Below are 23,265 nucleotides of genomic sequence, written 5' to 3'. Positions count from 1 at the left end.
AGTGCCAAGGAGTCCCTGTAAATACAAGGCTAGGTTGCATAATGGTTAGGGCTTTAGACTTGAGACTCACATTGTCTGAGTTCAAATCCTGCTTCTGCCACGTATGAGCTGTGTGACCTTGGGTACGTTACTTAACCTCTCTGTGCTTCATATCCTTCACCCATAAGGCAGTCTGGGTGACGAAGCATCTACCTTACGGGGTGATTATGAACATTAAATGTATTACTACATCTAGGCTGCTAAGGAGTGTGCTTAGTACATGTTGCTACTAAATTAAACTGTACAACAAAATTCCCAATATCTGACCACAATTTTAACATGTTATCTCACGTGTCCTTCTTTCTCTTTTCTCCTTCCCTCTCCCATTCTCTCCCCTCTTCCCGCCCAGTCACTGTAGTTCAAACCCTGGCTCTACCACTCACCTCCATTAGCAGTTTGGGAACGTGGGGTGACGTCTCTGAACCAGTTTGCTCACCTGAGACATGGAGATAATAATAGAAGGGACTCTGCCGGGCTGTGGGCAACAGATGCGGCCATGCATGGACGCGCTCATCCGGGCGCGCCCACGATCAGGTCTGTGACCATAGAGCCGGCGGCTCTGCTCTCAGGAGAAAGTGTGCCTCCAGGCTCAGCTCCTCACTGCAGCCTGCGGCCTCTGCAAGTGGCCCCAACGGACCGGGAGGACAGCAACTCACACAGGACGCATATGCGTGAGTGTGAATGTGTGATGCTTGTCACTGTGCAAATGTGTGCCTGTGTGTGCATGCCTCTGAGGGTGTGCCCGTGTGAGTGTGTGAATGTGTGTGCACACGTGTGACTCTGTGTGTGTGTGTGTGTGTCGGGGTTGGTGGTGGGAAGTGGACCTTGGTTTGCTAGAAGAAACGAGCTCTGGGCTGAGTCTCGCGGGATCACCCAGAGGAGGTGTCTGGGGAAGGGCAGGGCAGTGGTGACGGGTGTCCTGGACAGACTCTCGGTGCGCAGGGAGCTGGCTGGGCAGAGTGGAAGCCAGCCAAACAGATGAGTGAGGCGTGTGCACTGGGGGCCGGTGATGGAGGGCCCTGGGGAGCCATGGACGGTTGTAAGCAGAGGTCAGAGTTCTCGTGCTGGAAAAATGGCCTGGTTTCTGCACCGGCACCTTGATGCTTGCCAGCAGATGCCCGCCAGGAGGCCATGGCCCAGGTGGTTGAGCAAACAAGCTTCAAGGTCACAGTTCCTGGGTTCAAGCACTGGGAAGGGGCAAATCACTTACCCTCCCAGCTGTCCGCTCCCCACCGGTGGGTCACTGAGCAGCCACTGCATGCCGGCTTCTCACAGCCCCTGTACTTCATCAGTGGAGTCAGCACTGTCACTCGCCCCAGTTTACAGGGAGCTAACTGAGTCACTCATCCAGGGAGAAGTCAGGACTCAGCCCCAGGTCTGACCAGCTTGGGCTCAGGCATGTCCCGCCACAGAATGGTGACATTCTGGCCTCCTCCAAGATGACCAAATACTTGGTTCGAGCTGCCAGTAATCAGAGCCGGGCAGCCCCACATCTCCATCCCCCCAGGCTCAGAGAGGGGAAGCCACTTGCCCACAGTCACACAGCAAGAGGGGCAGCCAGCGACCCCCAGGCTTGTCTGACCCAAAGTCCACGCTCTTCAGCACATAGTAGGTGCTTTAAAGTCAAGTGAGTTCACCCTGGCCAGTGTGCTAAGTGGTTAGAGCATCAGGTCCTCATACCAAAGGGCCGCAGGTTCAACTCCCAGTCAAGGACATGTACCTGGGTTGTAGGCGGGATCCCCAGCCCAGGTCAAGGCACCTGCTGAAGGCAACCGATGGATGTGTCTCTCTCACATCGGCATTTTTCTCTCTCCCCCTCTTTCCCTCCCTTCCACTCTCTCTAAAATTCAGTGGAAAGATCCTCAGTGAGGATTAACCAAAACGAAATAAAAGCAAGCGCCTTTAAAGGTGTTTGGAAAGGTTGGCAGGAGGGGTAGCTGCTGCCTGGTGACCGGGCTCTCGTTCCCCTGCGGGGCCGCACAGGGCAGATGCCGGGTAAAGGCTCAGCATCTGAAGACCCGCTGTGTCCAGCCTGTGCTGAAGCCTCGCGTACAGTATTCTCCCATTGATCCCACCGTGGCCTCATGAGTTGGGCCCCATTTTACTGAGGGGAAAACTGAGGCTCCGAAAGGTTGCGTCCCGGGCCAAGGCTGCACAGGCAGCAAGACTGACAAGCGCTGAGGATAGGACTGTGCCAGGCCGTTCATAGAGAGCCGACACTCCCCCGAGCAGAGGGATTCTTAATATAGTCATTTTATAAAGAAGGAAATTGGTTTTGAGGCTCAGCCACGCGCCCAGATCACAGGTGCGCGCTCACTGAGCCTCTGCCGTGTGCCTCCCATGGGATGGGCCTGGGCGCTCGACTCTGGCCTGAAGCCTGCGACCCTTCACACCAGCCGTGTCTCCTTCTTCCCGGCGACACTGACGCCTGGCCGTGAACGAAGCAACATCCGCAGGTGCTCAGAGCTTCTCCACCTCAGATGCTGTCCTGTGCCAGGGCCTAGAGCTGATGTCTCCCCGCAACCCTTGTTAGAACACAGATCCCAACCACAGCCGTGACTGAGCCCGTCGCGTGGACTGTCTTGGCAGCGGGGAGCACCCCGTCAGCACTGCCATGGAGGAAGGCTTATACTCAGGTGAGAGGACTCTGGAGCTGACATTGGCAAAAGCCAGAACCCCGACCTCCTCCTTCCACCCCCCGGCTCCTGGGCCCTCCCTGGGAAGAAGAGTGAATTTCTAGGAAAGGCCCACTGTGGGGGGCGGGCACAGAGCCACTCAGAAAGGGAAGCCGGGCTACCTCCCTGCTCTGACCCAACAGCCTCCCAACAGCGAGGCGGCTCCAGCTGGGGCCGGAGCCCAGCAGGGTGGAGGAGCAGGTCGCAGGGGACTCAGAGCACGTGAGGCTCAGCATGATGAGCCCTCACAGCCAGGATGAGGGGCGGGGGGCTGGACCTGCAGTGGAGCATCAAGGTAGGGTTTTGTGGGGGCAGGAGCTCGGGTGAGGCCTGGGGTCCTGACATTAGCGGGGGTGGCTGACGCTGTACAAGGGCAGAGGGGCAGGAGAGCTGGGGGGCTCGGCCACCTGCAGAGGAGCACATGGAGGAGGCCCGCCCCCCACCCCCACCCGCGGGTCTCTCTGGAAGGGCCTGGCCCCGAGTCAGGCTTGCTGACGGCTGCAGTTGGGGCAGAAGGAGCAGCAGATCCGGGGGTGCATGGGCAGATGTGCAGGTGGACTCGAATGTAGAGTGAGGGGAAGGGGTGGGCTCTGGCAGGCTCCCTGGCCTTGGGGCCCTGAGCCCGGGGAAGGGAGGGGCGGGCGGGAGCCCAGCCTCAGCCTGCACCCTCCTCGCCCCCTCCCCTGGCAGACGTCTTGCAGCTTCGCAGAGGGCGGCGGTGCTGCAGGCGTGGGACGCAGGTTGCGCTGTTGGGGCTGGTGACGGCCACACTGTGGGCTGGGCTGCTGACCCTGCTTCTCCTGTGGCGTGAGAACACCCCCCGCCCATGGGCCCCCCGTTCCCTCCCAGACACCCACTCCAAGATCCTGGGGCCCAGCACCGCCCTGGGAGCCCGTTCTCCCAGCACGGCTCCCACTTTGCCCCTCCAGCCCCTCTCTCGGGGGGGGGGGGGGGGCCCTCCCACTCAGCAACCCCATCTCCCGCCCTTTGGGCACCTCCCACATGACATCCCCGAGGCCTCCACCCCAGCTGGCAGGCGGGCTGTGGGCCGGTGGGGCAGCTGAAACCCCTTCCTCTCCTCCCCTCCCCTCTCCCCTGCCCAGACCGGGACACCGTGCAGGGCCTGCGACAGCTGGAGGACATCGCTGCCCAGAACGGTATGGGGGGCCGGGCAGCGTGGGAAGGGCTAGGAAACCCTGGTTCTTGTCCTGCTTCTGCCACTGACCACTGTGGGATGTGGGAGGCGAACTGGGCTCCAGTGTCCCCCCAGGAACTCCAGGGGCAGCCTGTGTTCCTCCTTCCCCGTGTGGGGGTGAGCCAGTGACTCTTGGAGGGCAGGGGAGGGCTCTGAGAAGCGCCTGGCAAACTGTTGTATAACTGCTCCGCACCTCAGCTTAGCCACCTGTACAATGGGCACCATTTCGGTGCTGTGAGGTGGAAACGAGCTGAGATTCGTGCAGCACTTAGAAGGCCCCTAACACCCAGTGAGCTTTCACTAAATGCCTGCTTCTTACATTTAATTCTGGGGACAGGAAAGGTACACAAATTCTTTCTATTGCCGGCACTTTCCTGAGTACTATTACCACCAAAATTAAAAACCCAAAGCTGCAGCCTGTGACTATGGGAGGGGGTCCCTGCATTTGGGGCTGGGGGAAGGGGTGGGGGGTTCAAGGACCTGCCTGCCTGGCTCCTGAGGACACGTGTTCCCTCCCCTCCCCAGTCTCTCAGGTTTCCAAGGACATGGAAGGACATAAGGGTGACCAGATGGCCCAGAAAGCCCAGGGTGAGTGGCTTCAGGGGGTGTCTGGGAGAAAGAGGAAGGGAACTGGGGTGCCTGTGGAGACAGTGCTGCAGACCACCTGTGAGCTGCAAAGTGAGCAGGCGGCCCTAAGCCCCCGGCTCGGAGCCAAGGGGGCTTGTGTGGGGAATGGGTGGCCCTGACAGACTTGCTCACCACTGAGCCCTCTGCCCTGCAACCAGTGGCCCAGGTGCTGCAGAACATGGAGGAAATGCAAGCCGAACAGAAGAGAACAGAAATTCAGGGTGAGAGCTGGGGGTGAGGGGGGGCAGAGTGGGGGGGCCTGTCCTAGAGCCATGGGGACCCCGAGACCCTCAGGCCTTGCTCACCACTGAGCCCTCTGCCCTGCAACCAGTGGCCCAGGTGCTGCAGAACATGGAGGAAATGCAAGCAGAACAGAAGAGAATGGAAATTCAGGGTGAGAGCTGGGGGCGAGGGGCGGGGGGGGCTTGTCCTAGAGCCATGGGGGCCTCAAGACCCTCAGGCCTCACTCCTGACACCCGTCCTGTCCCCCCGTCCACCCCCTCCATCAGACTCCGAGCTCTCTCAGAACCTGGATGGACTGGTAGAGGACCTAAGCAACTTCAAGTCCCAGGGTGAGGCTTGGGGGGGCCCGGGGCGGGGGGCGGGGGGCGGGGAGGGCCTGGGGTTGCGGGGGGCGGGGGGCGGGGGGCGCGGGGGGCGGAGAGGCCCACAAGTTTGTCTGTGACCGCTGCCCCCGTCCAACCACCCAAGGCTTAAATGAGAGACGCTCGGCCTTGAATTCGTTGGAAAGACTCCAGGAGGAGGTGGCAAAGCTGTGGATAGAGCTCCGCGTGTCCAACGGTGAGTGTGTGCGCCTGTGCCCACAGGTGCGCTGATACAATCATGTGACAGCACAGGTGTGTGGTGGTGCGTGCATGTGAGGGCAGGTGTGTGAGTGACAACGTGGAGGGGTATGTGTGTATGTGTGTGGCAGGGCCAACGGAGGGCACACGAGGAAGCCCGTTCTGAGTCCGGCTGCACCCCTCCACCGACCTGAGGGTGAGGGCCACATGTTTTCCTCCCGGTTAAAGCAGCCACCGGGTTCTCTTCACTGACCAGCCCTCTGTCCACCGTGGCTCAGCAGAGGGTCATGAGTAGATGCCCTCAGCCACAGCCCCCCCAGAAGATGGTCTGGCCAGCCCAAGGGCTGTGGCGGGGTCACCGTGGCGGCAGTGGGAATGATGAGCATCATGGCATAAGCCCCAGAGGTGGCGTGAGGGAGGCAACGCTGGCAGGTACAAGGGCCCCAGCAGGCCAGCCGCCTGCAGAGGGAGTGGCTATCCAGTCACTGTGCCTTTAACCTGAAGTCCCCCTCCACCCGCCCCCCTTGACTTTTGGTCTTTCACCTCTGGGAAGCCCCGGCTGCCCGGTTGGGTGAGAGAAGAGGAAGGATCTGTGCCTGGGGGGCAGGGCTGCCCCGGGAACGCGGTGTGGCTGTGGGATTTCCAGCAGGAAGCCCCGCGCTCCCCGGGGCAGGCTGGGCCGGGGCCTGGGCCGCGCTCACTCTGAAGGGCCACCTCTGATGGAGCGCCAGCTCCAGGGCTGTCTGTCAGTGGCTGGGTGGCACACAGCCACGACACCTTCCCCAGCTTTTTCTTGAAGGGGCCAGAGATGTCCTCTTCCCCAGGGGGCCGCGTACCGGGTGCCATTCCGTGAGTGAGACGCACACCCAGCTCTGCTCCTCCCAGGGTTTCACAACCTTCTGTGGACCCCAGACTCCTTACGACAACCCCTCCCAGATGTCACTCGAAGAAAATCGATTAAAAGCATGCGTGAGTGGGCCCAGTAACAGTGGGTTCAACCCTCCGCCTGGAATGCTGGTGGCAGTGACAGAGCCTGAGAGTGTCCTGGGCGGGGGGGGGGGGGGCCAAGGGGAGAGACCAAGGTGGCCTTGGGTCGAGGCCATGGGGACCCAGCCCTTCAGCCCCTTCCCCCTCCCACAGCCTCTCCTGGCCAATGAGAAGAAAGTCAAGATATCCCCGAAAGTGGCCAAGGGCTGGTTTGGGGGTGCTGGCAGTGATGGCGGCAGGGCTGTCATCGGAGCAGCTGGCGAGGACAGTGCCGGGGCCTGGCCTCAGACTGCCGTCAGCACTGGTGGTTAAGACATGGCTGGTCTGATGTTGGTGAAGGCGGTGTCGGCCATGGTGTTGGCGTTGGATAGACGTTGCTGCGGTGATACTAGTGCTAAAGGTGTTGCTGACAGTGGTGGTGTTTGGGGACATGGTGTTGGCAAATGAGATGCTATGGCTATGGAGGCATTTGTAGTCACGGTTTGGTGACCAGGTGCTTCTGACCACGAAAATGTTTGTGGTCGGGACACTGGTGCCTGGGGCGCTGCCGCGTGGAGCTGGTGGTGTGGCGATGAGGGGGTGTGAGTGCCGCAGGCGTGCAGCTGCAGGGGTGTCACTGATGACTGAAGTGCTGGCGGCCGAGCGATGCTGATGGCCATTGTGTCGGTGGCCGATGTTCAGCTCTTGGAGGCCAGGTGTGGCGATGGTGTGGCAGTGGAGGTGCTCCTGTTTGGGGCTGGTCTTGCGTGTCCGCATCCGAGTCCCAGGGAAGCGGGGTACCGGCGAGACCCTCCGTTAGGCTCCGGGTGGGTTTGCTTTCAGCCCGGATCCCAAGAGGGACTCCGGGAGACATGCTGCCACCCCCTCTGCCCACTGTACCCACCCAGGGTACCCAGCAAGGTGCCCACCAGCTGTCCGCCACCATGCCTGCCACCGTGCCCAGCACAGCACCAGCCACAACACCCCCTGTGGTGCCCACCACAGCTGCCCTGAGTCTCTCCTCTCGCAGGCTCCATGTGTAACACATGCCCTGAGAGGTGGGTCAGTTTCCAGCGGAAGTGCTACTACTTCGGAGAGGGCGCCAAGCGGTGGATCCAGGCGCGGAATGCCTGCAGCGGGCTCCGGGGGCGGCTGGTCAGCATCCACAGCCAGGAGGAGCAGGTGCCGCCAGCATGCGGTCGGGGGGAGGGGAGCCCGACAGAGCCTCCTGGGTGGCGGAGGGACCGCGCCCAGCACCCCAGCCCTCCAGCCTGTTCTGCTCCTAGGACTTCCTGGCCACACACAGCAACAAGAAGGGCTCCTGGATCGGCCTCCGGGACCTGCACACAGAGGGAGAGTTTGTCTGGATGGACCAGAGCCCCCTGGACTACAGGTGAGAAGGGGAATGAAAAGGAGACGGCCCCAGGCTGATGCGGAAAGGGGGACATCGCTGTGATAGAGGGGAGGGTATTTGGAGGCACGTGCCCCAGGCCCAGACTTGGGGGAGCTTCTGGACTGTAATGGCGGCAGATGGTCAGGGCTGGGAGGGCTGGGGAGCTGGGATGAGAGAAGGCAGGTGTGTCTCTGAGCTGCAGAGATGGGGTGGGGCCCAGGGGTGGGGTGAGAGGACCCAGGTTTCAAGGGGTGTGTCTAGGCTGAAGGCAGTGGGGCCCTTCCCCCGACGCCAACCTGAGCCTTCTGCTCCAGCAACTGGCGGCCGGGAGAACCCAACAACGGGGGCCAGGGCGAGGACTGCGTGATGCTGCTGGGCTCCGGGCAGTGGAACGATGCCTTCTGCAGCAGCTATCTCGACGGCTGGGTATGTGACCGGCTGGCCACCTGCTGACTGCCCGCCGGCCGCCTCGGTCCCCCAGACGTGGACCCTGACAGCCCCCTGCCTACCTGCCACGTGTGCCCCTCCTTGTGACTCCCCCACCTCAAATACGGGAATAGCTAGGGCCAAACTGGGACCCCGAGGACCCCAACCAAGGCCTGGGCGCCCCTTTCATGGCTGAAGAGTCCTGCTGACAACTCCTCCTGCCCAAAGGACAGTGACCCTTCCCCGGCTCCTGCCAGCTCCCCAGAGGGCCTGTCCCTCGTCCCGCAACCCAACCTGCTGTCACCGCCTCCCTGCCTTCCAGTGCTCAGAGCTCCCCCCTCAAGAACCCCTGCCCATCAGCCTGAGTGCTGGGCGCTCCCTCCCGGATGGGCACAGGTCCAGAGGTTCCAGCCCCACTCCCACTCAGTGGCCCAGGCAGCACCAGGCCCAGGCTTGGCCACCGTCAGCCCAGCACCGAGGGCAGGAGGGAGGCAGGCCAGGCTCTGAGGCCACCCCTCCTTAATGCCCCACCCCCAGTACCTGGCCTAGAGAAGAGCCAGGCCCGCTCCTGTGACCCTCAGGTCCACTGCAGCAGGAGGACGAATCATGGCAGGTGCCCACACTGGACCACCTGGGACCCTGGGAGTCAAGGGCCAGACCGAGGTCCAACCATGACCCAGGGGCCTGGGGAGGGCACTCTATTGGCACCTGGGAGTCCTGGGCTCAGGAGTAAGGGACAGAGCTAGACCCTTGGCATCCCAGATCACCTTTTCTCTCTGCCTGCTGCCCACCCCCAGATTGGTCTCCCCCGGCCCCCTCCTCGGAATGCTCCGTGTGGGAACTCATGACTCCACTCTACCAGTCCCTCGGGCCAACAGTGGGTGGTCCTCGCCTTCCCTTCCCTCCAAACCCATAAGGAAAGCCATGGGCTCTGCCATGAAGCCATATTCAGAGCCCGCCCACTTTTCACCCCCTCCTCGCTCCACCTGAACTGGTGTGGTCTCACTTTTCACTGTCCCAAACCTTCCAGAAGTTTCCTTCTAGCTCAGAGAAAAAGCCAAAGTCCTAAAGGACTATGCCATCGCAGAATCCCTCCCATGCACCTCACCTCCCCAGCTTCATCTCCTCTCTCCTCCCACCACCCCGGCCTCCTCCCTGTTCCTTAAACACCTGGGCTTACTCCAGCCTCAGGCCTTGGCTGGCTGTCGCCTCCCCACGCTCCTCAGCGAGACCTACCCTGAGCACTCTCTGCCCCGCATTTAAATTGACACCCCACCTCTGATGTTTCGCCCACTGCACTTTCTCGCCGCGGCACTCCTTCTTTTAACAAAATGTTGGATTTACTGATGTCTCTGCTGGCTAGAACACGGGCATCTACCTTCAGAGCAGGTACCTTTGTTTTGTTCTCAGCTGCGTCCCCAACACCTGGCAAAGAGCAGGCACTCCATAGACATTTGTCCAATGAATGAATGCGTGACCATGGGTGAGAGACCCGTTCCTGGGAACTGCTCTGTGGCCTGTGAAATGAGGGGATGCTGCTGCCTGCGTGGCAGGTGCTGGGTCCCGCCCTCCGCACGCAGTGAGGGGCCCAGCCGGCCGCACTGAGGTCCCTCTGGAAACAGACTCGTTCAGGTGCCGCGGGGCACGGGGATAGCGGGCACTCGAACGAGGTTCCCCAAGAGCGGCACGATTCCCCTCGGGAGGAGTGACTAGGGTCTCGGTAGAGGGCAGGAGGGAAAGGGCTGCCTGAGGTGTATTTTTTTAAACAAGGGATGTGTGTGCACCAATAGCGTTTTTAGAAATTAACTTCAAACTATTTTAAGCGTCCAGATGACTGAAGTGAGCTCACCTACTTCCCCTTGAGAGCCAGGTGTCTAGGGCCATAGTTCCCAAAGGGGAGCCCACGATGCCTCAGCGGTTCCTGGGAACTTATTAGACATGCAAATCTCCTGGCCACCAAACCTGCAGGATCTGAAACTCAGGAGGATTTAATACTCTGTGCCCTAGCACGCTGCTTCTCAAACTAAGGTACACAGGAACCCCCTGGGGGTCTTGCTAACATGCGGACTCTGTGGCAGTGGGTCTGGGCTGGGCCTGAGAGTCTGTATTACCCACAAACGCCCCAGATTTGTTGATGCTGCTGGTCCCTGGACCGCACTTTGAGTAGCAAGTCTGAAGCAGTGGTCAGCCTGTTTTCTAGGCGCACAGCCTCACCCAATCCTGACCCACTGCTGGGCACCAACTTTTCACTACCCGGACCTTTGTGAGAGAAGCGTGCTAGCGCTGGCCTAGAGGAATCTCTCCCGATCCTTCCCCTGCCCCACACCTCTCCAGCCTATATTTAGCCTCCAATTGTGATTCCAAAAACTACCAGCAACTCCCCACTCCAGTGACTCCTTCTGCCTGGTCTACCTCCCCGCTGTCTCTGGGCGCCCCCAGGCCCATCTGAAAGCCCAAGCTGGGTCCAACCTGGCCCTCCCTGGTACACACAGCCTCAGCCTGGAGCAGGGATCTGGGTCCTGCTGGGTGGATCTGGGACGCACCCACACAAGACACAAGACACAAGACACAAGACACACTTGGGAAGGGTGCTCTCTCATCCTTTATTTCCGGCGGGGTCAGCGGCCCTCGAGGGCCCGGTCTCGGGCGATGACAGCCTCCTCAAACTTGATCATGAGCGTGGTGCCCTTGTGCCAGTGCGCCGTGACCTTGGCGGGGAAGCCGCTGTGCGTGAGCACCGCCTCCACGATGCCTGCCGTGAAGCTGGCGCAGTTGAGCGTGCTGTTTTCCTTGGGCACCGAGATGTACGTGTTGATGAGCGGCTCCCGCTCGATGATGTAGAAGGTGCGCGCGTCGTCGTTGGCCTGCTCCAGCTTGTCGGCCTCCTTGCCGAAGAGCGCCTTCCACACGGCGCCCTTGACGAAGAGCAGGGCGCCCAGCACCTTGGTCTCGCGCCGGGCCCCCTTCTCGCGAGCCACCAGCGCGTCGAGGACGCGCGCGCCCACCTGGCGGCCCAGCGCGGCCAGGCGCGCCTGCAGCTCGGCCACGGAGAACACGCGGCTCTGGCAGTGCTGCACCAGCTCGGAGAAGAGCAGCGCGAAGGCGCTCAGGCTCACCTCGGTGCGCGGCCGCGCCAGCGCGCGCTCCAGCAGCGCCGACTTCCCCCGCGTGAAGCGCGCCTCCATGCCGCACCGCTTCCCTGCGGGGAGACCAGGCCGCAGGGTCAGGGGCGGGGGAGGAACCCCGGGACCCAGCCCAGCCCGGGGCCCTGTCACGGGCCTCCCCGCTGGGAAGAGTGGAAGGAAAAGGGACATTCACCTGGGCGCAAATCTAGTCCCCATGAGCCCTATCCGGCGAAGGACAGATGGGGGGCAGGCGGGCCACGGGTAAGGTGGGGGGAGACGGGGTGGGGACACAAGAAACCCCTCCTCCCGGCTAATTCCTGGTGCGAGAAAAGCACCTCTGCACCCGTCCACCACCTGTGGCAGCAACTGGAACACTAGGGCCGGGGGGGGGAGGGGGGGGGGGTCAGACCCAGGGCCGGGTGGGGGCAGTGAGCGGCCCCGGCCTGCGGTGGGCAGCGCCGCCTCGGGACAGGACGGACCTGCGTCTGTAGGATTCGCAGGGGGGGGGGGGGGGGCGGAGGAGTTGGGAGCCCTTCACCCCCAGGCTCCCAGGAAAGTGATGGGGCCGGAGGGAGGGGCTGACCTTAGACCGGGGTTTAAGGGAGCCCCTAGGGGGCGCTGTGATCCTCCATCCCAGCGCTAGGAGCCTCAGCGTCGGTGGGGGAGACTCGGGAGGGGCTGCTCAGACCTCCGCAGTGGCTCTGAAGGGAGTGGGGGGTGACGGCGAATGGGGGACCCCAAGGGCGCTGAGGCACCCTCTCCTCCACCCTCGCCCACTCAGTGAGAAGCCGCCGCCCGAGGAGGTCGGAGGGGGAACTGAGAACCCAGCCCCCGCCCCCCCCGGGCGGGACGGGGCTGAGGCCGCAGGTCTGGGTGCCCAGACGCCCCCGGCGGTCTGCGTGCGGGACGGGACCCAGCAGGTGCAGCCGCTGCAGGGAGAGGGGAGACGGGAGACGGGAGCGCGGGGCTGACACCCTCTACCGGGCGGGCGGCGGGCGGAGGGGGGCCGAGGAGCCCAGCCTCCTGCGTCCTTCTGGGGCGGGGCCGGCGGCGGGGGGCGCGGACGCCGGGACCCCGGCCCAGGACCCATCGGCCCGCGGGGCGGGGTGTGGAGCCCACGGGGCCCGGCGGGCGGGGGCGCGGGCGGGCGAGGTCTCACCGGGAACTGCGGGCCGCGGCTCGGCCGAGCTGCTTTACGGCGCCGTAAACGGCCCCGTGTGCGCAGGCGCGGCGGGCGGGCGGGGCGGGGCGGGCTGCGCGCCGCGGTTCCCCAAACCCGCCGCTGGGGGGCGCGCGTGTCCCCGAGGCCGGCCCGGGAGGGCGGCCCGCGCCTGGGGTCTCGCTGGCCCTGGAGGCCCACGTGCAGGGGAGCGGCACCGAGGGTCACGTGCTCAGGGGGCACGGCTGGGGGCGCGCGGGTGTGTGAGAATGCCGTCTGGAGTGGGTCCCCGTGTCCAGGACCGTGTACCCAGGGAGCGGCTGAGACCCTGTGCCCTTGAGCGCGTGCCCCAGGGTGTGGCCTGAGATGCACCGTGTACACAGGTGCCCATGTTGTAATGTACCCGGCGAATCACAGAAGGACGCTTCAAGAAGTCGAATTAAAGAGTCACATTTATTGCAATCCGGGACTATGAGGGGCCATTCCCAAATCTCATAGCAATAAGATGGTGGCAAAACCAGACTTATATAGGCAAAAATCACAAAGGTATTGATTACATCTCAGGGTTTGGAATGAGGCACCTGGCTTGCAAAAAGCAGATTACAGAAGCAGAATTAAGCATGTTAATTACAGTTTCGGGTCTCGGGGTCACTGAATTGACAGAAATACATTATCTAGAGCCCTTGGGTAACCTGGGTCAAACTTAGGCATGTTATCTAAATTACAGTTTTGGGTCTCCGGATCACTGAGTTGATAGAAACACATTATCTGGAGCCCTCGGGTCTCCCGACCACTGAGTTGTCAGGACAATTTAGAGTAATTGTGCTGTCCTGGTCTCGGGACCACTGAGTCAGCTGGAACGCACCACCTGCGGCCACTAAAACAATTTAGGGTAATTGTGCTGTCCTGTTTCCCAGGTACAGAAGAATGTGCTCTCTAAGACCAGTATGATAACAATCAATGGAATAGTCATTTAATCAATAAGGCGTTCAATCAAAAGGGATGATTTATACAATTCAGAAAATCAAAATAACCTTTCTATTGTGAAGCCAAACAATAGGGTTAGAGTTAAACTACAGTTTCAATCTGAAATGGTTGCTACCATACTTCACCCAGAGACAGAGACGCGTGCCCATCGCCAGCATTTCTGGCACACGTCCACCTGTTCACGGTGTGATGTTCCCCACCCCCAAGTCCAGACACTTGCAGACCCTCCCCAGGGCCCCCAGTCGCCCCAATAACAGATCTGAAAGCCACATTGTTTTCCCTTGGCCTTTACTTCCATGAACCACAAAATGTGATGCAGAAACACAGGCACACGGGCGTGTGTGCTCCCAGCTCCCTTGGTGACAGTCAGGCACACTCACATGGACACATTGTTCTCGGGGCACAGGGAGTGACAGGCACACACTGTGACACCCGCAATTACACTCCCACGGGGTGCTCCCACCAATTCCACCATGACACGTTTATACATACATGTAACATGTTGCAGGGCATTCATGCATATTCACACCAACAGTGAAACATGCATGGGTAACATGTGTCACCAGCACCCACCCTCACTGTGACACACCTTTGTGGTCCCTGCTGACACAGCTACCCACTGTGATGTGCATGACACCACATGCTATGATATACATGTGTCACATGGACAGTGACAGGTGCACACCACACCCTCTGTGACTCCACATTCAACATTCACCCAAGACCTGCCCTCCATGAAATGCTTACCCCACACACACGCACACACGCAACTCCACAACACTCATTCGCCGTGACATAGGATTTGATATGTGGGGATGATGAACAGGTCAGACAAGACTGGGCCCCATGCGTCATATATACGGGAGGTGCGCCCCTGTCCTCCGGGCTGCGCCCCGGCCTCCATGTCCTCTTGATTACCGAGTGGACTGTGTGGGCTCTGTAAAGGGAAGTAGCGATCCCAGATCAGGCAGGTCCCCCTAGGCGAGAAGTAGGGCACATCCAGGCTCCACCTCCCTGGCCCTGGCTTACGTGGATTTTGCATTTTCTTCAGCACCACAGAGATCTGCTGTAATTGAGTCTTGATTTGGGTTATGTCTGGGGGTGGGAGGAGACAGGAGAAAACTGGGGTGGAGCCTCAGACAAGGCCCCCACCTTGCCCAAACCTCCAGGCTGGGGTGCTGCAGAGCCCTGAACTTGGGGTGCCCAGCAGCATTTAAATACCCCCACATTACTAACAGGTGATACCCATCAGCCCTCCAAACCCTGCACTCCGGGAGGGAGGGCCTCTGCTGTCCCCTCCCCGCCTCCCAGCACCACAGTCCCGGAGTGGGGCCCACAGGGCACCTCCCCGCCTCCCAGCACCACAGTCCCGCAGTGGGGCCCACAGGGCACCTCCCCGCCTCCCAGCACCACAGTCCCGGAGTGGGGCCCACAGGGCACCTCCCCGCCTCCCAGCACCACAGTCCCGCAGTGGGGCCCACAGGGCACCTTCCGTCAGCTTCTTCAGCTTCTCATTCCCAGCCTGCACATTGCGGTTGGCCAAGTCAATGCTCTGTTTGGCGTTACTGAGGCTCTGCTTGACGTAGCTCCAGCCCTTCCTTTGCCCCACCTCCCATTCACGTGTGGAGATAGAGACTGCGGGTGCGGGTGGGGATGTCCGTGTCATGGCTGCTCTCTCTACCCCCACCCTGACCCTTGGTCTCCCCCAGGGCCTCCCCTCACCATTCGAGATCTCCATTTTCAAGACCAGCAGCTCCTGGGACATCACAGAATCTGTTCAGGATGGGGGAGGGTAGGAAAACACATCAATTGTCCCAGTTCTGCAACCCTGTGAGCAGGCGGGGGGGGGGGGGGGGACTAGGGGGAAAGGGGACAATGGGAACACTGGGGCCCCCAGCTCCTGTGGACCCCTCCACACTGCCCAGTCCCTGCCCCCCCACCAACTGAAAGCCTACTCACTCTTCACCAGAACCCAGACCAACAGAATGATGGAAATCAGGGCGAGAAGAATGTACAGGCTTGTGAAAGCTTTGTGCAAACACTGGGCAGAGTCCGAGGATGGCCTGGACCGGGCTGGGACGGGACAGAGGCAGGGCAGGTGACCTCCAGGGTTCAGCTATTAGTACTGATTCTAACACCATAATAGCGCTGTCACCTCGCCCACTCTTCCCAATGCCATTAGCAGCTGTGACCTATTCACCATCACCATCACCATCACCCAAACTTTCACCAACACTTCCACCGACACAACCAGCACCATGCCATCATCATCACCGCCTACAGAGCTACCCCACCACTGTCTCACAAGCCTTGATGCCACCACACCCCACACCACTGATCCTGACCTCCAGTGCTGCCCACTGTCCCAGCAACGCCCTCCCACAGGCCCCTCCCAAAGCTGTGGGGTGTGGGCTGGCAGGGCCCCTTACCCTCACTCTTGGAGGGTGAGTGACTGCCCTTTGGATGATCCTGTTTTCTTAAGATCACGGGGATATTCGCATAGTTGGGGTCATCTACACCTGTGGGCGGGTCAGTGGGAAGGGTTTGGAAACCTTCCTGGAGCTCTGGGGTCGGGGGAGGGAGGGAGGGGGGCTCAGAAGTCTTGGTTCACCAAACCCCTGCACACACACATTTCTGGGGATAAAAGTTAACTAAGATTTGCTTCTTGGTTAAGAGAAGAGGGTGGGTTACACATACACTCACACCTTTTGGGGAGGGGAAGAAGCCCTTTGACCCCCACTCTCAGCTCCTACCTCTCCCATCCCAACCTCTCCCTCTTGGCTCCCCGCCCCCGCCCCCGCCCCCCACCCCCCCATGCCAAGGTGTCTAACCTTTCCTATTGGCTGGTGTCCCTCGTTGCTCGTCTTTGACGGCTGCTGCCTGCATACTGGTCTGGTTTATGTAGATTTCTTCAGCCTCCATGATCCCCAGTCTGCCAATCTGTCCACACATATCCCCACCCCCCCGGAAGGTGTCTCGTCAGATGAGGAAATCTCGGGTTTGGGGTGTGGGGGAGGAAGGAGAGGTCAGCCTCCTAATTTCAGGGATCCAGAACCTCCCACCCTGGGGCATCCTCGTACCCCCAGATCAAGAGCGGTCTTAGGAGACCAGAGGTCTCAGGAAGGACGGAAAAGAGAAGCCCGTAGACCTGGAGGCAGACCAAATGGTCCGGAACTTGTGAAAGAGGAGTTAGCTAATGCTACAGTCATCATTTTGAAATATATCAAATCAACACGTTGTATACCTTAAATTTTTATAACATTGTGTGTCAATTATCCTATATAATAAAAGCATAATATGCTAATTAGACCAGACATCCTTCTGGATGACCTTCTGGATGAAGCTGTGGCTGTGAGGGCAGAGGCAGCCGCTGTGGCGGGGGCTGAGCCCCTTGCACGAATTTCGTGCACCAAGCCTCTAGTATTAAATAAAAATAAAGTTTTTAAACAAACAGGATCTTTACAGGAAGCTGTGTGTGTGCGCGCGCGTGTGTGTGTGTGTGTGTGTGTGTGTGTGTGTCTACCTGGAGGAAAGGAACGGATCTGAGGCAACAGTGCCAAGACCTTCCCTGGAACTGCTTTCCCTCCACCTGGAGACCCCACTCAAAGAAATACTCAGAAGCACACTCATTCAGACATCTGCCCGCCCACCCAGACTCACACGCACACACTTCCGAGTATCCAGAGTCACGTATACGCACAGCACACCCATTCACATGCTCAGAGAAATACACATATTCGTGCAGTCACATGCCTCCACTCTGCCTAGGTCTTAAAACCCTCTTTGTGTCTATCTGACCTTGAAAATGGGGGATGAAAATGAGACAGTATGCGTAGGGAATTTTCCCTGTAAGTCTAGTGCCTTCCAAGAGAAATATAATATGAACCACATTTTAATTTAAAAGTTTCTAACAGCCATGTTAAAAAGATAAAAAGAGACAGGCTAAATTGATTTTAATAACATATTTTATTCAACATAATATACCCAAAATATTATCTCTTCAACGTATGGGTGTTATTGTAATATTATTGATATATGTCGCCTTTTGGGAGGTACTAAGTTTCAAAATCAAATGTGTGTTTACACGTAAGGTGCCTTTCCATTTACAGGGGCCACATTCAGCTGCTTAATGGCTGCCTTGTTGGACAGCACTGGTCTAGAGTGTTAGAGGTTTCTCTCTTTGGAAAAAGGCAAGGTTTTCTGACAATGTGCAGGAAGTGTGATGTTCTCTGTTTAAAATACGTGGTTAAATTCAAGAGAGCTTTGGAATGGTCCCCCAAGATCTGGTGAGGATAACGTTCTCCTTCCTAAACTGTTGCCAACCTTGTCTGCTCCAGGAAGGTCGACCTCGCAGCGGTGAAATGCCAGCCCCTTGCTGGTGGTAGAAAGCAGCCAGCCATTGAGCAATTTGCCCCCCCCACCCCCACCCCGTGTGATGTAATAGCCACAGAGGAGACAGACCAAAGGAGAGCTGGCTCTGATTGATGGACAGGTGCAGGGGGAGGGCCTCAGACTTGCACACTCCCCTGGCTCAGGGCGCCTAAGCTGGGCTCCAGCCCTCTGGAAGCTGAGAAAAGGCAGCTGCGATTGGGAACCCGCCAATCATGCCACAGTGGCTTGAGAGGGCCCCATGAGGTTGCCTGACCAGCCCCTTTCATGGGGTAACAGCTTTCTTTTCCTTAAAGAAAGAAAACGGGTCATAATCAGGGATTGGTTTAAGATGGGCACATGATCGAGGACCAGCCAATCAGAGTGTAAAATTTGGCACAAGGGCAGACAAATGAGTCAGACTCAACCAATGAAACTCAGACCTGGAACTTTTGTTGGGTTAACCAAGGAAAAAAGGTATCCTCTCTTTCCTCTCTCCAGGGGGGCTGTCACACTGGGAGAATGTATAGCCAAGAGCTGTGGCAGGGGAGAACCTGGCTGAGAGCAAAACTCTAGAGCAGCGGTTCTCAACCTGTGGGTCACGACCCCTTTGGGGGTCGAAGGACCCTTGCACAGGGGTCGCCTAAATACATCCTGCATATCGGATATTTACATTACGATTCATAACAGTAGCAACATTACAGTTATGAAGTAGCAACGAAAATAATTTTATGGTTGGGGGTCACCACAACATGAGGAACTGTATTAAAGGGCCGCGGCATTAGGAAGGTTGAGAACCGCTGCTCTAGAGAGAGTTGAGTCCTGGAGACATTATTTGAGTCCCTGGGTTCAACCTGAACCTGTTGTTCCAGCCCTGGACCTCTCAGTTACGTAATCCAGAACCTTCCTTTCACTTTTGCTCAAGTTAGCTTGAAGTGGGGTCTGTGGACCTTGCAGCTGGAAGGATCTTGACTCCCTCAGGGGGCTGGGCAGTTGGTGGATGGAAAAATAGAGGTTCAAGAATGGGGCTACAGGCAGTAAGATGTGATCCCAAGTCTTCACTCTGGGACAGGAGGGTGACTGTGTTGGAATTTAGGGTTCTGAGGGGACCCTCCTTGGGGTCCAGTTATAGAGGGACAATTGGGTAGGACTTGGAGACAAAGGCATACACATCAGGGCCCCCAACCACAAATCAGTGAGGGAGACAGCAAAACAACAGGTTCACCTGCTCTGGTCCAGGACACCCTTTTGACTCAGTGGTCTCACTCCAACCCAGGGCCACAGCGGAGGTAGGAGGAAGGGCCCGAGGGGGGAATCCCTGGGCTGGGACCTAAGTGGGCTCCGTGGGCACCAAGAGTGTTTGTGAGCCTAGCTCATGGCCCACATGACCAGACAGGGGCTGTGCCATCTCAGAGGGTGGGTGGCAGTGGAAGGAGAATCCAAGACATCCTGAAAGCCAGCTCCCCCCCGCCCCCATCACCCACGCTCCAGCTCCCGGAGCATGCTGCTGGGGCTGCAACTTTTGAGTCAGGGGTTCCTTTCAAGACTGGGCACCAAGTTTCTAAACTATGCAGCTCTCAGGGGCTAGATTATAAAACTAATAGGCACCTCTCACTGACACCAGAGAGGTGTTACCAGAAAGCCCCTGAGTCAGTGGGAGAGGGCTGTCCCAAACCTCTATCCTTATCTTCTTTAAAAAAAAAAAAAATATATATATATATATATATATATATATATATAATATATAATCAATATATATATTGATATATATATCAATATATATATTGATTTCAGAGAGAAAGGGAGAGGGAGAGAGAGATAGAAACATCAATGATGAGAGAGAATAATTGATCGGCTGCTTCTTGCACACCTCCCCACTGGGGATCAAGTCTACAACCCAGGCATGTGCCCCTGACTGGAATCGAACCTGGGACCCTTCAGTCCACAGGCCAATGCTCTATCCACTGAGCCAGACCAGCTAAGGCGATCCTTATCTATACTAATAAAAGGGTAATATGCTAATTAGACTGGACGTCTTCTGGACGTCCTTCCAGACAAAGCCGCGAGGGCTGAGGAGGGCCGGCAGCTGCAGCGGCTGTGAGGGCCGAGGAGAGCTGGTGGCCGGCAGTGGCAGCAGCAGTGGGGTGATGGGGGCAGTGCCTTCCCCTGATTGCCCAGTCGCCTCCCGCCTAAGCCGTCAGTAGGACATCCCCTGAGGGCTCCCAGACTGCTGTGAGAGGGGGCAGGCCGGGCTGAGGGACAACCCCCTCAGTGCATGAATTTTCGTGCACCAGGCCTCTAGTCTTCTCATATAAATGCATTTATACAAGAGACCTTGACTGTGTTGTGAAAAGCCAATCTATTAAAGCTGCACCTTTATTGAAAAAGCAAAGCCAGCAAACCTAGGCATCTGGCTCATGAAGTGCAGACAGGCTCTCAGCTCATTGAAGAGCGAGTTGGGTGGGGTCTGAGGCGTCATATACCCTCCTGTCCATAGGCTTCAACATTCCTCTGCTGGCTGTTTTGGTGCAGAGTGATTCTCAAGGCCCCCCCCCCTTTTTTTTTTTTACTTTGTTGTGACCTTCCCAGAATTCATGAGAAGCACCTGCAACTTTATCTTGCCCAGCCTGAGACTGCGGGCTTCCCTGCTGAGGGAGTAGAACTGCCTTTTCCCCTTTCTCCTCCCCCTTCCTCTCTGCATTCTCTCATTCCAAAGGTTTTTCACCATTTGCTCTCATGTCCTTGCTGGGATGATAATGGCTGGTTAGTTACCAGCTGGCTGCAGATTGCCCACACTGTTCAGCCTTGTTTTAACGTTTTTGCCTCAGTTTCCCCGTTCCTCCTGCCCTGGGATCCTGTAACAAAACCAGTTGGTTAGGCTTCCTAGGAAACTGGACCCTGAATCGCCTGGATGCTGCGGTTTGCCTTTTAGGGCCCTGAGTCCAGACAGGGACAAGTGCCATCCAGGCTGGGGTGGGACTTAATGTTGGGAGTACGAGAGTCGGCCCAGGGTGTATGTGTCTACGTGTCACTATGACCCCACCCTGTGGGCTTGTCTGTGTGTTTCAGGGGTGCCTTCCTGTGTCCACGTGTGTCTGTGGGCATAGTGTCTCTGTGTGATGTACTGTGTGTGCACGTGTGTGATGACTGGGTTGTGTACTGTGCGTGCACGTGGCCATGTGTAACCGTGCACGTAGTGTCATGGTGGTGTATTCATGTGTGCTATGTGGCTATATATTCAACAGACATTTCCTGAGTGCCTGCTGTGTGCCACAGTTTCCTGTAAGTGCCAGAGACACACCAAAGGACAAGCAAGTGCCCTGCCCTGTGTCTTTATACTTGAGTGTTCGTGAGGGTGCATGTGCTGCTGTGGCCGTGGGTGGTTAACCATTGGAATTGCACCCGCCCGTGTGGAATGGACAGTGGTGCGTGGCCTCGGAGAGCAGAGCTCAGCAGGCCCCATGGAGACTCTTCTGTCCGTGACCCGGCTTGGCCTGCACGTGGGGTTCCTTCAGTGGGATGGGGAGTGAGGACAGGGCTCCGGGCTGAGAGATGATTTAGGGGTCCACGCTGACCCGGGAGCTGCTGGAGGTCTGGAGTGTATGTGGGCTGAGGGCAGGGATCCGTCTCCTCCAGACCCAGACCCCTGAGGAGGCCTCACTGTGGGGCGCGAGGGAGATTGACCAGCAACTTCCTGGGAAACCCAGGACCCAGGGTGGCCGTCCAGGTGGCCTCAGAGGTGGCACTCACTCCCCTCCTGGAGGCCATGAGCCTTGGGAGTGGGTCATTAGAGAATGCCGAGGCCCCATTCTCGGGGCTAAAGGTGGGGGTCAACATGGGAGCGGGGAGAGGGCAGAAGGAAGTCTCAGCCAGCTGCCCGCCTCCCTCCAGCTAAGCACCTGGCTCCGTTAGGAACACGGCTCAGTCTTCCCGCGCCCACACCTCTTCACCCTCTTCTCAGGGTTTATTTCCAGCCCCACCCCTCCAAGGCCTGGACACGCCCCCCGCCCGAGTGACCTCAGGAGGCGGCCACGCGCCCAGCAGCGCGCTCCTGTCCAGCCCGCGCCCCACGCCCACGCGCCTCCTGGCAGTGCAGGTGGTCTCGGAACGCACCCCCAATAGCCACAGACCAGACAGAATCACACCTGCAGCGGGTGACAGCGAAGCCTGCGGCAGTAGCACTAGCGGAGGGAACTTGGCTTGGGGAGGTGGGGGGGGAGAGGGGGGAGAGAGGTGGGGGGGAGGGGAGGTGAGGTGTAAGGGGCTGGCGACTCCCCACCAGGCAATGAAAGCCAGGTCCGCGGGGCTGTGAGCAGGCTGGAGGCTGGGGGCCTAGACATCAGTGTCCTAAGAAAATGGATCCTGCCAGAGGGGCCGGGAGAAGGCTGGGCATGTGGACCAGGACCCTAGGGAGACATTGGCTCCAGGGTCTTAGAGAAATAGAGGCCGGACATGGGGAAGGGATTTCAGGGCACTGGGCACAGAACTGAGAGCATGGGAAACGGACTTCTGTGCTCATCTGCCCGCGGTGACCAGGGCCCGAGGTGACACTCCTTCCTCCAGATCTAATGTTTCTTGTGGCCTTGGGCCTGCAGGAGGAGGGGTTCTGTGACACCACACTGCCTCTCCCCAGTTCTCCTGTTGCCTGGGCCCTGGTGGCTTGGAGATAGGGAGCGGGTCAAGAAGCCCCCTAGGGAAGGCCTGGTGGAGAGCTCATCTGGGGTCTGTCTGGAGGTGGGGTTTAGAGCAAGGAAGGGTGGAGCTGTGGTTAAATTTAGCTGGAGCTGGATGGGTTGGGTTGGGTTTTAGGGTTGAGTTTGAATTTGAGGTTTAGCTGCGATTGGGCTCGAGTTTGATGTTTGGTTGGGATTGGGGTTGGGTTGGGTTTGAGGTTTGAACTTTAAATTTGGTTTAGGCTGGAGGCTGAGGTTCATTTAGGATTGAGGTTAAGATTAGGTCGGGTTGGGGTTGAGCTCTGGTTTGGGTTAGGATTGGGGCTGACTTGACCTTCCCTCCAGGTCAGGAATCAGAGGGGCCAATGAGGCCCCTGCTGGGTTGTATGTTAAAGTCCTTACTCAGGGAGCTGACAACATCCTGGATCTTCTCATAGGTGGCTTCGTCCACGGACACAGCAATTCCACCCACACCAGTAGCCCAGGATAGGGAGGTGGGGAAGCGAGAGAGCCTTCATCCTGCAAGGGCTGGGTCAGCCCCTGTCCATCTGGGAGGGTCAGGCCCCCCGAACATGTCACTTATCCTTCCAGCAGACGCAGTAAGCCAAATCTTGGACACAAATTCCATGCCACTGACATATCTCTCTCTTTAAGGCTTCTGCGCGTAGGGTTTCCTGTCTTAGGTAATATGTCCCTTGGCCCCCTAGCCCTCCCTGCCCACATCCGGGGCCAAGAGGAAGTCCTTGGAGCAGATTGCAGGGACCAGGGGTGGGAGCTGTCACTCTCCCTGCCACAGCCGCCCTCTTCAAGAACTCTCCCTCCCCACATC

At 58.6% G+C, this 23,265-nt stretch overlaps 3 protein-coding genes across 8 annotated transcripts; 1 reads left to right on the top strand and 2 right to left on the bottom strand.

Annotated features, from left to right (window-relative positions):
• Nucleotides 1-289: 289 nt before the first annotated feature.
• FCER2 (Fc fragment of IgE receptor II) lies at nucleotides 290-9,507 on the top strand. Of its 2 annotated transcripts, none has more exons than XM_036314083.1 (12): nucleotides 290-710; nucleotides 2,573-2,675; nucleotides 3,405-3,521; nucleotides 3,818-3,871; nucleotides 4,435-4,497; nucleotides 4,695-4,757; nucleotides 4,868-4,930; nucleotides 5,046-5,108; nucleotides 5,248-5,337; nucleotides 7,336-7,487; nucleotides 7,592-7,698; nucleotides 8,013-9,507. In XM_036314083.1, the coding sequence occupies exons 2-12, from the start codon at nucleotides 2,654-2,656 to the stop codon at nucleotides 8,149-8,151; spliced, it is 933 nt and encodes a 310-aa protein (XP_036169976.1). In that variant the 5' UTR covers nucleotides 290-710; nucleotides 2,573-2,653; the 3' UTR covers nucleotides 8,152-9,507. The 2 variants fall into 2 exon arrangements, with proteins under 2 accessions (XP_036169976.1, XP_036169975.1); XM_036314082.1 differs by having other exon boundaries at nucleotides 2,436-2,675.
• A 1,199-nt stretch (nucleotides 9,508-10,706) lies between these two features.
• On the bottom strand, nucleotides 10,707-12,536 carry TRAPPC5 (trafficking protein particle complex 5). 2 transcript variants are annotated; one of them, XM_036315117.1, is made up of 3 exons: nucleotides 12,409-12,479; nucleotides 11,833-11,950; nucleotides 10,707-11,323 (listed from the first exon to the last, which is right to left on the bottom strand). In XM_036315117.1, the coding sequence occupies exon 3, from the start codon at nucleotides 11,307-11,309 to the stop codon at nucleotides 10,743-10,745; it is 567 nt and encodes a 188-aa protein (XP_036171010.1). In that variant the 5' UTR covers nucleotides 11,310-11,323; nucleotides 11,833-11,950; nucleotides 12,409-12,479; the 3' UTR covers nucleotides 10,707-10,742. The 2 variants fall into 2 exon arrangements, with proteins under 2 accessions (XP_036171010.1, XP_036171011.1); XM_036315118.1 differs by lacking the exon at nucleotides 11,833-11,950 and having other exon boundaries at nucleotides 12,409-12,536.
• A 748-nt stretch (nucleotides 12,537-13,284) lies between these two features.
• On the bottom strand, nucleotides 13,285-16,538 carry MCEMP1 (mast cell expressed membrane protein 1). 4 transcript variants are annotated; one of them, XM_036315587.1, is made up of 8 exons: nucleotides 16,476-16,538; nucleotides 16,227-16,335; nucleotides 15,825-15,914; nucleotides 15,355-15,468; nucleotides 15,118-15,168; nucleotides 14,884-15,030; nucleotides 14,425-14,490; nucleotides 13,285-14,332 (listed from the first exon to the last, which is right to left on the bottom strand). In XM_036315587.1, the coding sequence occupies exons 2-8, from the start codon at nucleotides 16,315-16,317 to the stop codon at nucleotides 14,310-14,312; spliced, it is 582 nt and encodes a 193-aa protein (XP_036171480.1). In that variant the 5' UTR covers nucleotides 16,318-16,335; nucleotides 16,476-16,538; the 3' UTR covers nucleotides 13,285-14,309. The 4 variants fall into 4 exon arrangements, with proteins under 4 accessions (XP_036171480.1, XP_036171479.1, XP_036171482.1 ...); XM_036315586.1 differs by having other exon boundaries at nucleotides 16,227-16,532; XM_036315589.1 differs by lacking the exon at nucleotides 14,884-15,030 and having other exon boundaries at nucleotides 16,227-16,532.
• Nucleotides 16,539-23,265: the final 6,727 nt, after the last annotated feature.

Source organism: Myotis myotis, unplaced genomic scaffold, assembly GCF_014108235.1.
Source record: "Myotis myotis isolate mMyoMyo1 unplaced genomic scaffold, mMyoMyo1.p scaffold_m19_p_6, whole genome shotgun sequence".
Lineage (NCBI taxonomy): Eukaryota > Metazoa > Chordata > Mammalia > Chiroptera > Vespertilionidae > Myotis > Myotis myotis.
Note: the sequence above shows the minus strand (reverse complement) of the source record. Positions and strands in the feature narration are given on the sequence as shown.

Coding starts and splice junctions, on each gene's coding strand:
- TRAPPC5 (XM_036315118.1), bottom strand. CDS start 11,309: ATGGAGGCGCGCTTCACGCGGGGGAAGTCGGCGCTGCTGGAGCGCGCG.
- MCEMP1 (XM_036315586.1), bottom strand. CDS start 16,347: ATGTGTGGACAGATTGGCAGACTGGGGATCATGGAGGCTGAAGAAATC. Junction 15,469..15,824: donor CTCACCCTCCAAGAGTGAGG/GTAAGGGGCCCT, acceptor GTCCCGTCCCAG/CCCGGTCCAGGCCATCCTCG. Junction 14,333..14,424: donor GAAGAAAATGCAAAATCCAC/GTAAGCCAGGGC, acceptor TTCCCTTTACAG/AGCCCACACAGTCCACTCGG.
- FCER2 (XM_036314083.1), top strand. CDS start 2,654: ATGGAGGAAGGCTTATACTCAG. Junction 4,498..4,694: donor GATGGCCCAGAAAGCCCAGG/GTGAGTGGCTTC, acceptor CCCTGCAACCAG/TGGCCCAGGTGCTGCAGAAC. Junction 7,699..8,012: donor CAGAGCCCCCTGGACTACAG/GTGAGAAGGGGA, acceptor CTTCTGCTCCAG/CAACTGGCGGCCGGGAGAAC.